The sequence below is a fragment of the Chrysemys picta genome, chromosome 1 (genome assembly GCF_011386835.1).
Source record: "Chrysemys picta bellii isolate R12L10 chromosome 1, ASM1138683v2, whole genome shotgun sequence".
Lineage (NCBI taxonomy): Eukaryota > Metazoa > Chordata > Testudines > Emydidae > Chrysemys > Chrysemys picta.
Window position 1 is genome coordinate 343,445,608 of NC_088791.1, and position 16,164 is coordinate 343,461,771.

The 16,164-nt window shown below is 45.0% G+C and overlaps 2 protein-coding genes across 7 annotated transcripts in view; one reads left to right on the forward strand and one right to left on the reverse strand.

Annotated features, from left to right (window-relative positions):
• Positions 1 to 3,837, reverse strand: LOC101954139 (cytochrome c oxidase assembly factor 4 homolog, mitochondrial). 2 transcript variants are annotated; one of them, XM_008169512.4, is made up of 2 exons: positions 3,704 to 3,837; positions 1 to 414 (listed from the first exon to the last, which is right to left on the reverse strand). In XM_008169512.4, the coding sequence occupies exon 2, from the start codon at positions 402 to 404 to the stop codon at positions 150 to 152; it is 255 nt and encodes an 84-aa protein (XP_008167734.2). In that variant the 5' UTR covers positions 405 to 414; positions 3,704 to 3,837; the 3' UTR covers positions 1 to 149. The 2 variants fall into 2 exon arrangements, with proteins under 2 accessions (XP_008167734.2, XP_065437891.1); XM_065581819.1 differs by lacking the exon at positions 3,704 to 3,837 and adding an exon at positions 1,076 to 1,216.
• Positions 3,784 to 16,164, forward strand: part of PAAF1 (proteasomal ATPase associated factor 1) — a 25,525-nt gene continuing 13,144 nt past the window's right edge. The window contains exons 1-6 of one of the 5 annotated variants that reach the window (XR_006174497.2): positions 3,784 to 3,903; positions 4,192 to 4,283; positions 8,266 to 8,369; positions 8,973 to 9,062; positions 14,149 to 14,247; positions 14,719 to 14,869. Coding sequence is in view for 4 of the 5 variants with exons in the window: in XM_042850625.2 (XP_042706559.2) it covers positions 3,857 to 3,903; positions 4,192 to 4,283; positions 8,266 to 8,369; positions 8,973 to 9,062; positions 14,149 to 14,247; positions 14,719 to 14,869 (583 nt within the window). In the remaining variant the exon portion in view is untranslated. The remainder of the gene's footprint in view (positions 3,904 to 4,191; positions 4,284 to 8,265; positions 8,370 to 8,972; positions 9,063 to 14,148; positions 14,248 to 14,718; positions 14,870 to 16,164) is intronic. The other 4 variants (XM_042850625.2, XM_005308514.5, XM_065581813.1 and 1 more) reach the window with 4 other exon arrangements.

Genomic DNA, 16,164 nt, shown 5'->3' on the forward strand with positions numbered 1-16,164 from the left:
TCAGTCCCCTTAATGTACGTGCCAAGTCCCAAGAGGGAGTAGGTTTTATCTCTCTTTGATTCAGCAGGATACTTCTCAGGAGTTAAATTCTTCATGCTCTGGCTGAGTTAGACTTGGATCCCTTGAGCTTCAAGCTTGAGTCTTTTCTATCAGCTCTTGGCCTGGGCTAACCTTTGCTTCTTCTGCAGTTCCTCCATTCGTTGCTTCTGATGTTCCTTCATGCAGTCCTTGAAGGCCTGTACCTGCTGCTGACATTTCCTCCAGTCCTGGTGTTCAGCCATGCACTCCTGCACCGCATAATGGAAAGTGGCACAGCCAGTGCGCAAGATCATTTGATCCAAGGGATCCTCCTCGTCTTCTGACTTCTGGCTCCAGTTGTGACCTTGAGGGCTGGGACCAGACATCTTGTTGGATCTAAGGAGTGTGGGATCAGAGGAGAGTAGCAGAGGGGGAGGAAAATGTCATTAGAAAACCCTGTCACAAAAACTCAATCATAGGCCTTGTGCCACTGGGGAATCATAAATAAGAAATGACGGGGTGGGAGGGGAGAAGGGCTAGTGGAGATACTGTACTCCCAGCCTTCACTCTGCATATCTATGCCCCCAGCATTCCCTATTGCCGCCCCCACCTTGGCGGGACCTCCCATACTCCTTGTGAATATTTTCCCCTTCTATAGCATCTTCTAAGGAATTCAAAGAATTTTACAAACATGAAAGATTTAAGTTTCACAATGATCCTGCAGGGTGTCATTCTACCCACCGTGAGGGAAACTGAGGCACTGAGCAATAAAGAGCCTGATTTTCAGAGCTACGGAGTAGCCACACATCCCACTGACTTCAGCTTTGAGTTGTGGACACTCAGCACCTCTGAAAATTCAGCTCAGACACAATTTGCCCCGGTTACACTGTCAGTCCAGGCCAGTTGAACATCAGTGCTGTGCCTTAATCACAAGGCCATTCTTATTAACTACGATGTTGGTGAAGCGCACTGACTTAGTCATAGAGTGCAAATGGACACGGGATTGAACCCGATACACTGAAGCCCTGTCACAGGCAGATGCTTAATTTGTCATTACCTCAGAGGAATCCACCAGGTGCCTGTCCAACACTTGTATAAAGTATAACTGGTCACACCAATAAAGTATTATCAACTTGAAATTAACAAGCTCTGACGCGCTTTATAGCTTATTCCTTTCAGTTTGCTGTGCTGCTCCGAGAAGCTGGGGAATGAAGCAGCAGGGGTCAGAACACAGACTAAAGGGGTGATCTATTCTACTAGCGCATCAGCCCAATCAGTTCTCCTGGGATGGAAAAAAATCTATTAGGTCTGTTTCCTAAGAGTACAGGGTTATGACCTACCTACACAGTATATTCTCCAGTGCTTTGTCCAGTCTAACTTCAAATGACTCAAACTATTGGATTCTCACTATTTCTCTTGGCAGATTACATGGTATCGCTCTTATGGCACTACTGTCTTATAGTGTTCCCATTAGCTATGAACCAAAATTCTGCTTTGAACTCATAAGCATCTGATCCAGTGAACATTTTTTACATGCAAGAACCCAAAAACAGATCAAAAGAAGTTACTTTGGTTTCTCCTTTAGCTGGCTGACTGATTTTCATGCTGCTAGGTACTCCACATCCTGCCACCACTAGAAATACTAATACAGCTCATAACTCTTAAGAACATCTAGCCCAGTATCCTGTCTTCCAACAGTGGCCAATGCCAGGTTCCCCAGAGGGAATGAACAGAACAGGTAATCATCAAGTGATCCATCCCATCACCCATTCCCAGCTTCTGGCAAACAGAGGCTAGGGACACCATCCCTGCCCATCCTGGCTAATAGCCATTGATGGACCTATCCTCCATGAATGTATCTAATTCTTTTTTGAACCCTCTTATAGTCTTAGCCTTCACAACGTCAAATGGCGAAGAGTTCCACAGGTTGACTGTGCGTTGTGTGAAGAAATATTTCCTTTTGTTTGTTTTAAACCTGCTGCCTATTAATTTTATTTGGTGACCCCCTAGTTCTTGTGTTTTGAGAAGGAGTAAATAACACTTCTGTATTTACTTCTCAACGCGTCATGATTTTATATACCTCCAATAATATCCCCCCCTTAGTCATCTCTTTTCCAAGCTGAAAAGTCCCAGTCTTATTAATCTCTCCTCATACGGACGCCATTCCATACCCCTAATTATTTTTGTTGCCCTTTTCTGAACCTTTTCCAATTCCAATACATCTTTTTTGAGATGGGGCAACCACATCTGCACGCAGTATTCAAGATGTGGGCGTATCATGGATTTATATAGAGGCAACATGATATTTTCTGTCTTATCTTCTTTCCCTTTCTTAATAGATGTATTGGAGCATGAGCTTTCGTGGGTGAATACATGACATGCATCCGAAGAAGTGGGTATTCACCCATGAAAGCTCATGCTCCAATACATCTGTTAGTCTATAAAGTGCCACAGGACTCTTTGCTGCTTTTACAGATCCAGACTAACATGGCTACCCCTTCGATACTTGACACCCTTTCTTAATGATTTCCAACATTCTGTTCGCTTTTTTGACTGCCGCCGCACATTGAGTGGATGTTTTCAGAGAACTATCCACAATGACTCCAAGATCTCTTTCTTGAATGGTAACAGCTAATTTAGACCCCATCATTTTATATGTATCGTTGGAATTATGTTTTCCAATGTGCATTACTTTGCATTTATCAACATTGAATTTCATCTGCCATTTTTGTTGCACAATCACCCAGTTTTGTGAGATTCTTCGCAATCTGCCTGGGACTTAACTATCTTGAGTAGTTTTGTATGATCTGCAAATTTTGCCACCTCACTGTTTACTCCTTTTTCCACATCATTTATGAATATGTTGAATAGGGCTGACCCCAGTACAGACCCGTGGGGGACACCACTATTTACCTCTCTCCATTCTGAAAACTGACCTTTGTATTCCTTTGTATTCCTACCCCTTGTTTCCTATCTTTTAACCAGTTACCAATCCATGAGAGGACCTTCCCTCTTATCCCATAACAGCTTACTTTGCTTAAGAGCCTTTGGTGAGGGACCTTATCAAAGGCTGTCTGAAAATTTAAGTACACTAAATCCACTGGATCCCCCTTGTCCACGTTTGTTGACCCCCCCTCAAAGAATTCTAGTAGATTGGGGAGGCATGATTTCCCTTTACAAAAACCATGTTGACTCTTCCCCAAGAAATTATATTCATCTATGTGTCTGACCATTTTGTTCTTTACTATAGTTTCACGCAGTTTGCCCGGTACTGCAGTCAGGCTTTCCGAGCCCCACGCGCACACACTGCCACTGAAAAGCGGCCACTGCTGGGGTGAGACGTGACCACTGGTTAACAGCGCACGGTGGCATCTCACAACAGGTTAGGACTCAAAGGGCTGCTGCATTCGCTCCCTGATAGATTTGGGGAGCCCGAGCCCAGCTGGCCTGGCCGGGGTGGAAACAGCCTGACTCTCGGCCCCAGGGGCCGCCGCATCAAACACCCCCCGGCCCCTCCACCCCCCAGGGCGCGCCCGGCACTGAGGGGCCCCCAGCACAGCGCCCCTCCGCCCCGCCCAGCACTGCCCCGGGGTCTCCGTCCCCGCCACCCCTCAGCTGCGAGACGCGGCCGGGCCGGGCCAGACACACACAGGGGGGGGGGGGGGTGCGAGCAGCCGCCGCTCACCTGAGCGCAGCAGGACCCCTACTCCGCTGCCGCCGCCTCGCGACCCCTTTAAGGATTCGGTGGGGAGGGAGGGGGGAGGAGGCGCTTTCCTATTGGGTGAGCCTCCCCCAGCGCTTCCGGGTCAGGAGGCGGCGTTTCCGGTGCTGAGGGAAGATGGCGGCGACTATGCGGATCCAGAGCGATTGGAACCAGGTGCTGAGGTGGGAGCCGCCCCCCACCCGCATAACCCCCCCGCGCTGCCCCTCCTTAGAGACCGACACCCCCATCTCCCCCGCCCCAGAGACCCCGCTCCCGGGGAGCGCCCGCCCTGCCCCCGGCAGTAACACTCCCTACACCAGAGCCCCCTCTCCTGGGGGAGCGATACCGCATCTCCCCGCCCCAGAGACCCCCTCTCCTTACCCACCCTCTGTGCGTCCTGGCTGCCTCGCTCCCTCCCCGGTGCCGCTGGTCTGGTCTGTAAGTAACAGGCCCTTTGTGCTTCTCTGCAGGAGGAACGAAGGCGAAGCCTGGCTGAGCTGCAGGAGCCCAGGTGAGTGGCGACTCCTCCGCCACTGGAAGAGACTTCCTGGCCCTGAGATGGGTGATGCACTTAACATGATGCATTATACATGGAGCTGGGGGGGCATATAGGGGTGAAGCACTTTACCTGCCCATGAAAAAAGGAAATGTGTGGGTGGTGACACCCCCACCAAGCTCTACACAGCCAGATTTCACCTCTTGCCCTGCCCTTTGTTCTGTGTTCCTGGAGAGTGGCCCCAAAGGAAGATCATATACACACCCTGAGCCTTGTGCTGACCCAAGAAACTCTGAGCTGGGTGTCTGCCTGCACGCATGAAGCCCTCCTGCTCTCCTTCAAGGGAGTTAGAATCATAGACTATCAGGGTTGGAAGGGACCTCAGGAGGTCATCTAGTCCAACCCCCTGCTCAAAGCAGGACCAATTCCCAACTAAATCATCCCAGCCAGAGCTTTGTCAAGCCGGGCCTTAAAAACCTCCAAGGAAGGAGACTCCACCACCTCCCTAGGTAACGCATTCCAGTGCTTCACCACCCTCCTAGTGAAATAGTGTTTCCTAATATCCAACCTAGACCTCCCCCACTGCAACTTGAGACCATTGCTCCTTGTTCTGTCATCTGCCACCACTGAGAACAGCCGAGCTCCATCCTCTTTGGAACCCCCCTTCAGGTAGTTGAAGGCTGTTATCAAATCCCCCCTCATTCTTCTCTTCTGCAGACTAAACAATCCCAGTTCCCTCAGCCTCTCCTCATTAGTCATGTGCTCCAGCCCCCTAATCATTTTTGTTGCCCTCCGCTGGACTCTTTCCAATTTTTCCACATCCTTCTTGTAGTGTGGGGCCCAAAACTGGACACAGTACTCCAGATGAGGCCTTACCAATGTCGAATAAAGGGGAATGATCACGTTCCTCGATCTACTGGCAATGCCCCTACTTATACAGCTCAAAATGCCGTTAGCCTTCTTGGCAACAAGAGCACACTGTTGACTCATATCCAGCTTCTCGTCCACTGTGACCTCTAGTCCTTTTCTGCAGAACTGCTACCTAGCCATTCGGTCCCTAGTCTGTAGCAGTGCATAGGATTCTTCCGTCCTAAGTGCAGGACTCTGCACTTGTCCTTGTTGAACCTCATCAGGGTTTTTTTTTTTTTTTTGGCCCAATCCTCTAGTTTGTCTAGGTCCCTCTGTATCCGATCCCTACCCTCTGGTGTATCTACCAAGCCTCCTAGTTTAGTGTCATCTGCAAACTTGCTGAGAGTGCGGTTCACACCATCTTCCAGATCCTTAATAAAGATATTAAACAAAACCGGCCCCAAGACCGACCCTTGGGGCACTCCGCTTGAAACCGGCTGCCAACTAGACATGGAGACATTGATCACTACCCGTTGAGCCCGACGGTCTAGCCAGCTTTCTATCCACCTTACAGTCCATTCATCCAGCCCATACTTCTTTAAGTTGCTGGCAAGAATACTGTGGGAGACTGTATCAAAAGCTTTGCTAAAGTCAAGGAATAACACATCCACTGTGTTCCCCTCATCCACAGAGCCAGTTATCTCATCATAGAAGGCAATTAGGTTAGTCAGGCACGACTTCCCTTTGGTGAATCCATGCTGACTGTTCCTGATCACTTTCCTCTAGGTGTTTCATAATTGATTCCTTGAGGACCTGCTCCATGATTTTTCCAGGGACTGAGGTGAGGCTGACTGGCCTGTAGTTCCCCGGATCCTCCTCCTTCCCCTTTTTAAAGATGGGCACTACATTAGCTTTTTTCCAGTCATCCAGGACCTCCCCCGATCGCCATGAGTTTTCAAAAATAATGGCCAATGGCTCTGCAATCTCATCCGCCAACTCCTTTAGCACCCTCGGATGCAGTGCATCCGGCCCCATGGACTTGTGCACGTCCAGTTTTTCTAAATAGTCCCAAACCACTTCTTTCTCCACAGAGGGCTGGTCACCTTCTCCCCATGTTGTGCTGCCCAGTGCAGCAGTCTGGGAGCAGGCCTTGTTCGTGAAGACAGAGGCAAAAAAAGAGTTGGAGCATGTTTCTGCTGAGCTCTTTAGAATAAATCTTAGAGCGGGAAAAGCCCGGTTACATCAGAGTTTGCAGCCATAGTGTAGTCCTTTTGGTTCGTTCAAGGTACAAACTTACAATTAGTCAGTTGAGTCTGTAGTCTAGGTGTGTACCTGGATTTCTCTTCACTGCTTACCTCTCACATAGCGGCATCTGCAAGTAACACTATCTAGTGGACAAAAACGACGAGGAGTCTGGTGGCACCTTAAAGACTAACAGAGTCTTCATGCAGCTGAAGAAGTTGGTTTTTTATGCACGAAAGCTTATGCCCAAATAAAGCTGTTAGCCTTTAAAGTGCCACCGGACTCCTCGTTGTTTTTGTGGATACAGACTAACACGGCTGCCTCTCTGATACTTGACCTAGTGGATAATAACTTGACCTCCATTATACCTGCCTTTGTCACCTCTCATCTGGTCTACAGCAGTGCAATATATCTGGACATGAAGCCATCAACCCTTAGAAAACTTCAGGTAGTACAGAAGGCTTCATCAACATGGGCCACTGCAAGACCATTGCATCTGTCCTCCACTCTTTACATTTTCTGTCTATAGAATACGGGATCAAGTACAAGATCTTGGTCTATATCCTCAAGGTTCTCAAATAGTCTGGGCCTAGGATATCTAAAAGAGCCTAAAGTTCTGGGATGAAGAGTGGTCAGCAATTCTGCTTCTCTGACACAAAGGAGCTTTCTACCATAAGAGTGAAGCTCATCTGTTTACGGGGCTGTGCTTTCTCAGAGGCTGGTCTCAGATTGTGGAATAAACTCTCCCAGGAACTAAGGACCATCACAAACCTCCCCACCTTCTATTTCAAGTGCAGTGCATGCGGCTTTGATCTGCCATCTCTAACATAAACACACAACTGCATGTATGATTTATAGTAAAAAGCCCTAATAAACCACAGCCCTCTACCACACACGCTTCTCTTTCTGGTAAAAGGAAGTGAGAGAGAATGAACCACATGTAACAGGTGTTGGGTACATCACTTAATGCATTCTGGAGAGTGCTCAGCTATGAAGGTGATGAGGAGGGTAATATAATAGGATCCTTAAGAATGTTTCTCCCTCCCTCCCCATGTTCATATTGCTCTTCCATGAACACCCTCCAATTTGTCAATATCTTAGTTGGAACATACGCAGAACTGATCATGGTGTTCCAGGTGTGCTCACATTGAGTCTTTATAGAGAACAGATATTGCCTTATGTGTTGTGATGCTGCTTCGTATACAGCCTGAACTCATAGCCGCCTTTGTTGCCACACTTGTCTTATTTGCTGTCAGGCTTCACTCTCGCATCTGAGCATTACCTGTTTTGTGGGTTTCTCCCAGTTTTCCAAGCAGAATCCTGTTTTATTTTTTGCCTGTGTCCAGGCCCTTTTTGTTAGGTCAGTGTTTACGCTTGTGTCCAGCTCCTCCTAGTTTAATATCATCCGCAAACTTCAAACCATAGGACATGGTTCCTATCCAAGCTAAAGTGAATTAATTTTTCAAGTAAGTGTTCCTTACATACTATCAACTGCTTTAGTTAAATTAAAATAGATCTACTACATTCTTTTCATCTACTAACTTTGTGATTTAAAAAGCAGTTAAGCTTGTCTGGTCAGATTAATTCTTTACTAACCGGTCAGACTATTTGAGTTAAGCAAAAGCTCCCATTCTTACCCTCCTTTTTCACCTGTTATGATCCGTGAATCCCAAACCTTCCTCTCTGCCTGATAGACAGGGCATATCAATCATGTTCATTAATTTTCTCCCAGATATAGTCAGTGCCTTTGTCCAAATTGAATCTCACTTAGTAACTGAATGTTTAATTAAAAAAAAAACTCATAAAGGAAGATTAACTTTTGGATCTGAATAGGCTGCCTGTGTGTCACTGAAATTGCTGAAGGCCGAAAATAAATACAGGGTTATATTTACATGTGAAATGTGTAAAATGCTAAATCATCATTTTCTCTGATCTTTAATATTTCTTTGTACTGCAGGGAAATCTACTTTGTATGGCAGCCTGACATGCCAGGGAGTAGGCTCAGATGGGATTCCAGAGATCTCAACCTCTGAAGGATTTGTTGTAAATGAAATAACCAAGGTACTCTTATTTCAGTGTATTTGTATGTCTGAAGGGTCAGAAAGTAGCTAGTACTCAAAATTAAAATGCTACAGTCAATCACTAGTGTGATGCCAGCAATAGAGTGTGCTCTTCCATGTACTGCCTTATGATCTAAACTTTAGCGTAGAAAGTGCTTAACAATTTGTCCTGATTAGACATGGTAACTGCACTAGTTGAATTTAGTTGCATGTGGTGGGTTTTGGACCAGTGTCTTCTAGACATGAAAAGAGGCCATCAAACTTTTTTCATTTAAAATCTTTAATCTTAAAATAGGATCTTAAAAGTGAAAGCCCAAGTACTTTGTCCACCTAGGTGTACTGGCATTTAGCTACTACTGTGAGGAATGCTCTCTAAATATCCTGAAGTTTGGTGGTGTGTGACCAGGCTGTGGATTATATATCTTTTGTGGCAAGATAATGAGTCCGTAAATTAGCAGGTAGGAGGTGAAGGGATAGTAAGGATGTATTATTTTTAGGAGATTGTTTTCCATCTGTACATGCATGCAAGACATGACTGTAAATGTTATAATTCTGTGCAATTAATTCTAACAACATTGTAATCTTTTTCCCCCCACTCATTTAGAAAAGCATACTCGTTTCTTGCCCTCATGAAAATGTTTCCACAAAATTTTTGGCACCATACACAAGCTTTTGCAGAATTCATCAAAAAAGCGTAAGTAATCTTGCTGAGTAATTAGAGATGCATGGAGCAGAATGTTAATAACATTCTTTATCTGTCTGCAATTGTTGCAGACCAGTGAAGCAAATGGAGTGCTACGTGCCTTTCCATAGAAACTTAGCAACAAACTAGTCTAATCAGGTTGGAATTAAGTTAGTATTTCCACTTTCTATCTTTAAACTTGGTCTCTCCAGTTCATTAAAGGAGTGGTGTATGAAAACAATCCAAAGTAAATTCTGCAATCCTTTGGGAAGCTTAAAATAGAGATCCTTTTAGTTACATGGAAGAATAGGGTGCTGTTGCATTTTACTGCCTTTTTTGTTTTTTGGGTCACCTGTAAATTTAATCGATTTGTAGTTAAATTCCATCCAACAGCCCCCCAAAATACATGAAGCAGTCACATATGATGCAGAGAGGCACTTGGTTTTCTTGGTAAAAGGCTCTGGAATCCTTGGTCCCTGGAATCCTTCTCGAGATCCAGTTCTACTGTGACAGCTACAAGGAACTGACCAGCTATAATAAAAAAAAGGGGGGGGGGGAACTTTCCAGTGACGTAGAACCATCAGATTTTCACTTTCTTTATTGTTACATTATTTGAGTTTTGTTGCATATTAATGTAATGTCATCAGGGCAGGGACCATATTTTCCTGTACGCTTGTTTGTACAGTGCTTAGCACAAAGGGGCTCTGGTCCTAACAGCGGCCTCTGAGTACAACTACAGTACCTATAATAAATCATAGGAAAGCATTGCTCTTTGACAACTGGGTGCTTCACCGCTTTGACAGGAGCGGTTCTGTGGATCAGCAGAGTGGATCTACTGCAATAATTCATGAAGTAACTACATCAACGGCACTACATTCACCCTACACGAGGACCATGCTACTCCATATCCCTTCTTTCAATAACTGGGCTCCAAAAATATCACTTTTGGCCCACTTTCCCAGGGGGGCAGCATGGTCTAGTGGTTAAAGGACAAGACTGAATCAGGCAACAAGCATTTGTTTTTTACTGGGCCACAGTTCCTGTGTGACCATGGGGAAAGTCACTTCACCTCGGTGCCTTGTTGTGTGTCAGTAAAAGGGGAGATTGAGATGCTTTATTTGTTGTTCTAGTAGCACTCAGAGACCCCAGTGAGAACAGGGGCCCAATGTGACAGGTCCCGTACAAACATACGGGGTGACCTGGAACCTGCCCAAAATGTGGGAAGGATGCCTTTCTCCCACAGTCTCCTCTGGCTGGCTCTTGTTTTCTCTTTTCCTCTATCCTGCACTTTAACTACAGTCTCTGCTCCCTCCAGTCCCCCAGCAGGTTCCACCATAAAGGGGAAAAATTGGTGAATTACATCAGAAATCATTACAACACTAGAGAGTGTGACAGGCTGGGCAAGGGGACTAGTAATGGTATGGAACCCTTCAACTCCAGGTCTCTAATTCAAGTCCAGACCAAGTTTGTCATGGCAAAGCGGCTGAACTGGTGGCTGTTTGTCCTAGAGGAAGTGAACTTGGCCTTTCTAATATCCGTGGTGTGACCGCTGTACTTAATCCCCTTGTTGGCAGACTCAGCAGAGAGGCTAGGGTTGAATGGTTTATGAATAATGAGTTACTTTCACCCCTTAAAGGGTACCCTCCTGTTCCGGGGCGAGGCATGAAGGCGGGGCAGTGTGGGCAAGGTCACACTACTGCTGCCTGTACTGTGTCTGCTTTGTGGATAAACAAAGGACTCCTCACTTTCCTGGGCTTTTAGTCCAGCTCCTTGCCCCAGCTTTGTTCTTTATTTAAACATAATTCTTATTTTTGTGGGATTTTGTGCTTTTTCATTTGCTCCTCCCCCTCCTCTACTCCCATATAGTACCTGCACCTCCCTGTTCTGCATTCTCTATTTTGGGGAGCTGCTCACATTCTTAAGTGACGCAGCAAAGCTGAATTTGATCTGGGACTTTCGTTTTGGCATTGGAAGGGAGCACATGGCTGGGAAAATCAGCCTTCGATTTGGCTGATTTTATAACTCTACCTAAAGCTTACCCAAAGAAACTAAAAAACGTGTGTATCCCAAACGAAACCTGTTCTGCCGCAGAAGGGAGAAGAGCAGAAACTTGTCAAGTCTGCGAGGGACTTGGCTATGCAGATCTAACTTACTTGTGAGGTGCTTAGATAGTGTGGTAATGGGTGCTATAGAAAATGCTATAGTAGATGCTGAAAAATAAATGTGTTGTGTCTTTGTAAAAACACATCTTGATGCACAGTATGTTTGGGGAAAGTGGCATTTTCACATCTCTACAACTACACCTCTACCCCAATATAACGCTGTCCTCGGGAGTCAAAAAAATCTTACCGCGTTATATCGAACTTGCTTTGATCCGCCGGAGTGCGCATCCCCATCCCCCCAGAGCACTGCTTTACTGTGTTATATCCGAATTTGTGTTATATCGGGTCACATTATATCGGGGTAGAGGTGTATGTATTAAAAGAAAGTGAGGTTGTGTTAAGAGAAAGTCAGATTAGTAATGTCAGCTACAGAAGCAGAGGGGAATGGCTTTTCCTGATTTCCATGAATACATAAGTGTCTCCAGAAGCTGCAGGAATGCGGAAGTGCCGTTTTCAAAGTTCGTACCACAGAGAAAAGCAAACAGTCTGCAGCTTGCTTTGAGTGAATAAATGAATGAGCGGGGGGCCGGGAGTTTGGAACTTGCAAAATAGAGAGCTGACATGCTCCAAAAAGCACACTCTCTCCCCCCCACACTCCCTGTCACACTCCACCCCACCCCATTTTGAAAAGCACATTGCAGCCACATGAATGCTGGGATAGCTGCCCATAATGCACCGGTCCCAACACAGCTGCAAATGTTGCAAGTGTGGCCACACCACTGCGCTGTCAGCTGTCAGCGTGGACAGAGTGCAGCGCTTTTCCCTCCTCAGCTGTACGAAGACAGGTTTCCCTCACAGCGCTGTACAGCTGCAAGCGTAGCCAAGGCCTGAAGTGATTTGACTTGTGCTTTCACTGAATAGCCCCAGCCAGCTATGTGAATTTTAAATAGTTTTAAACACAAAAGCAATCCACCAATTCACATTTTTGTTTAAAATGGGTAATGGAGTCCTGCGGATCTGCAGCCATGTCACCCCTAGCTGTGATCTTGCTTGTCAGAACTCATGAGCTAAACAGAGTTTGTCCTGGTCATTGCTTGGATAGGAAACCAGGGAAAACATGTGGTGGCAAATCATTAGGTGGCATTCTTCATTCTGAGTTGGTATTGAACTGATGCCTCAGTATGATGCCACTAGATAAGTTTTTATTTTAGATAAGACATAAAACCTGAGTGCTGACCACTTGTTAGTAGTAAGGATCCCATATTCTTTTCTATTAGAGTAAGGCCTTAGCTCCAGCATCCTATTAGAGTTCCAATTTGAGTAAAAAGCAACAGAGGGTCCTGTGGCACCTTTAAGACTAACAGAAGTATTGGGAGCATAAGCTTTCGTGGGTAAGAACCTCACTTCTTCTTGCATCTGAAGAAGTGAGGTTCTTACCCACGAAAGCTTATGCTCTCAATACTTCTGTTAGTCTTAAAGGTGCCACAGGACCCTCTGTTGCTTTTTACAGATTCAGACTAACACGGCTACCCCTCTGATACTTGACACCAATTTGAGTAATTATGTTCTGTTTTCCTTCAGCTGAAGACTATTCTTAGTTTTGTCCTTAACTGTTCACTGTTGCTACGATCTGTTACCCAGCTGTCACATTCCACCCCAGGAGTAGCTGTACTTTATCAGTGGGTGAAGTGATATGATTACACAATGCGTTACAAAACTACGTCATCCACAACTAAAATGCAGCCCCCTTCAGATTAGAAGAAGTCTATTTACCAGATCACAGCAATGATGCACAATATTTTGGGGGAAAGACAAATTGGTGCAAGGATATAAGGCAAATGTTTGCTGTTACAAAAAGTGGTAAATTGTGTGGCAGTCAGTTTATCTACTTAATGAGGATGAAGTCAGCCCTACTAGAATTCAAGGCTGTGGCTGCTGGGTGTCTGAGTATTTCAAACCTGATGTTTTGCAGGTTTGGATCTGTTTTCCTATGCTCGCAAACTCAATGCCCTTTCATGGCACTGGGAGTTAAGCAGAAGAGGCTACACTTAGGTACCATATTGTGTAAGGAAGGGAATATGGTCTAGTAATTAGAGCAAGGGACTGCGTCAGGATTCTAGTCTAAGCTCTGCTACTGACTGTGTTGTTTTGGGCCAGTTGTGTAACCTCTTTACTTCAGTTTCTTATTTGCAAAAAGGGGTTTATGCCTACAGTGTAGAAAAATCCTGGCCCCTGTTCACCCCAAGCTAACCCAAAACTTGGTCTGGCCAATTGAAATGTAATTATTGCTATCCCTCCATGCTGCTGACCTGCCCTTCAAAATCCACTCCATCTCCTTGCCCATGCAGAACTCTGAGCTGAGCCAGAGAAAAAAATTAGCAAAGTCTCTGCTTGTAAATGCCACCAAATTGTAAGAAATTGAGGTGGTTCAAGTCAGATAATCCAGTTGGTCAACATGTCTGAATCCTGGGTTCAGGTCAGATCATACCAGCAGCTTGTCCTTGAGGGAGAGACCTAGAAGATCTGTATAATACACCTTAATCAGGAAACACTCATTTTAGCTACCTATTCCCTTCTGTCAAGCTCCCTTCCCCCTCCAAAAGGGAGACAACCCCCCCCTTTTTTTTGTTAGACTAAATGAGAAAGCCAAGACCTTCCTAAGCATATTCGTAACATTTATTAACGAGAGCCTCCTAACATCTGTGAGGCCAATGTCTGTAAAAGGTCTTGAGGTCTTCAAATGAAAGGTGCTTTGTATGTGGAGAGTATTATCAGACCAGAATCGTTCAGCTATTCATGTGAAGTGATTGACTATGATTGCTCAGTTGCTATGGTGAAATCTGCAATATCTATCTCTATATAGGTGTTAATACTGAATGCTTTGGTTAGCAGGTCTCCTTCAGTGCAAAATTCCCTTGCGGGAGTGAGCAAAATAAGCATGTGTTTGCAGGGTCACGTAAAATGCTCATACTGTTTGGTGCTGTCTTTCCAAACAGATAATCTGCATTGATATTTCCAGTGGCGGGGGCCTTGGCGTATCTTCCAGCACTGATGGAACCATGAAAATCTGGCAGGCGGCTAATGGAGAAATAAGAGTAAGAACTTTGGCTCTATCTTTGGGTTCTTCTATGTTTTTTTGGTCTCAAGTTCATAGATTCTAGTGTCCTGCTTTGGCTCCTAACTAATGGTGACTGTGCACTGAGGTCCAGTGTGGTTACGGTGTTGTCCTTTGAGTGAGACATTAGCATAAATTTCACTTCTGCGGTCAAAGATCTATTAGATTGTGGCATAATCTCCCAAGGGAAGTGATGCTCAGAGGCCATGGTGATGAGTCCCAATATTAGAACATGGAGGGATAGTTAGAAGTGATGGTAGCTACGGTGCAGTTGTTCACTGTCTGCTTCTGAACTTAGCCAATTTTCTACAGTGGGATATGTTCATGGGGGATTTGACCATGTCCACGATTTAGGTAGAAACACTCTGCTTTCCTAGTACCGAATAACATAATACAGGATGGCATCAGGGTGATAACAGTGGAACTAGCACACAGTTCTTTGTTTTTCCAGAGACTGTTGGAAGGCCATGTGTATGATGTGAATTGTTGCAGGTTTTTCCCGTCGGGCCTTGTGGTTCTGAGTGGGGGAATGGATGCCCAGCTAAAGATCTGGTCAGCAGAAGATGCCAGCTGCGTAGTAACGTTTAAAGGTCACAAAGGAGGTACACAAACTAGCCTTTAAAATGCTTAATTTGCTGCCTGTATAATTACATCACACCAGAGGGCTAAAGTTCAAGCATCAACCTATTACATTTTTGTGCTGTGCATTAACATTAGATGCTTCAGACTCCAAGCATTTGTATATAAAACACAGACAAAAACGGCTGCTATTCTAAACACCTGAAGTTGTTCATGATGCATTTCAGGTTCTGAATCTGTATAATAGGGAAAAGAAGGGAGAACAGCACAATAGTCTGCTCGGAGTTGTGAACATGGAGTTAGGATAGCATTTTATTCCTCCTCTGTACAGTTGACAGTCGAACTCCTTGTTATCCTAAATAGCCTCGAATCCCTGATTATATGCATTACGCTGAAAATTCCTTCCATTATAAATGCTTATTCAGCATTAATCAAGACATTCAGATAATAAAGGTTGTACCACCATTGCTTCAGATGATATTTTTCAAATGTCCAGCAATGTTGTAGGTGCCTCATAAAACAAGTAAAGACACTGTTCATGCCTCAGAGTACGAAGTCTGTTTGTCATGCTGAATTTAGGGGACGGTCATTACCTGACAAGAGGGCAGGGGATAGGAATGGCATAATAAAAACACCACCGTGAGCCGCGGTAGCTATGTGGGTGGGAGAAGCTCTCCCGCCGACATAGCGCTGTGCACACTAGCGCTTATGTCGGTGTAACTTATGTCACTCAGCGGGCTGGTTTATTCATGCCTCCGAGTGACTTAAATTAGGCTGACACAAGCTGCAGTGTATACATAGCCTAAGTGGCATCTATCTGTCCAAATACTTGAGCAAAATGTTAATGCAGTATCTTTCTAGTCTCCTGCAGTGAGCCTACCGTAATTTTCTAGTTTCCTGCAGTGAGCCTACCATAATTTTCACTTGACCTTTTTGTGTATTTTTAAAACGTGCAAAAGGCTTTGCAGATGTATTGCAACAATATTGTAAATTAATCTGACAGGAAATGTAGCAGAGCTGCAGTGAGAGGAAATCTAGCAGACTTCTGTTGTCTCCAAAATTGACTTCATCCATTGTGTGCATAATTGGATCGCAAGCAATCTCAGCAGCTGCAGTCAGCTAGAATAATTAAATTTGGTTTTGTCTGGTTGCAGTTGACTTTTGTTTGAAAAATAGTCCTGGCATTTGAACTTGCTGCCTTTGAACATTGCTTCTGTATGCGGACAGTTAATTAAATCTTGTAACTATTCAAATATACCTCTTTAAATGTTAGAAACAACAGTGATCTAAAATTGTAAGGGAACATGCTTTCCATGTT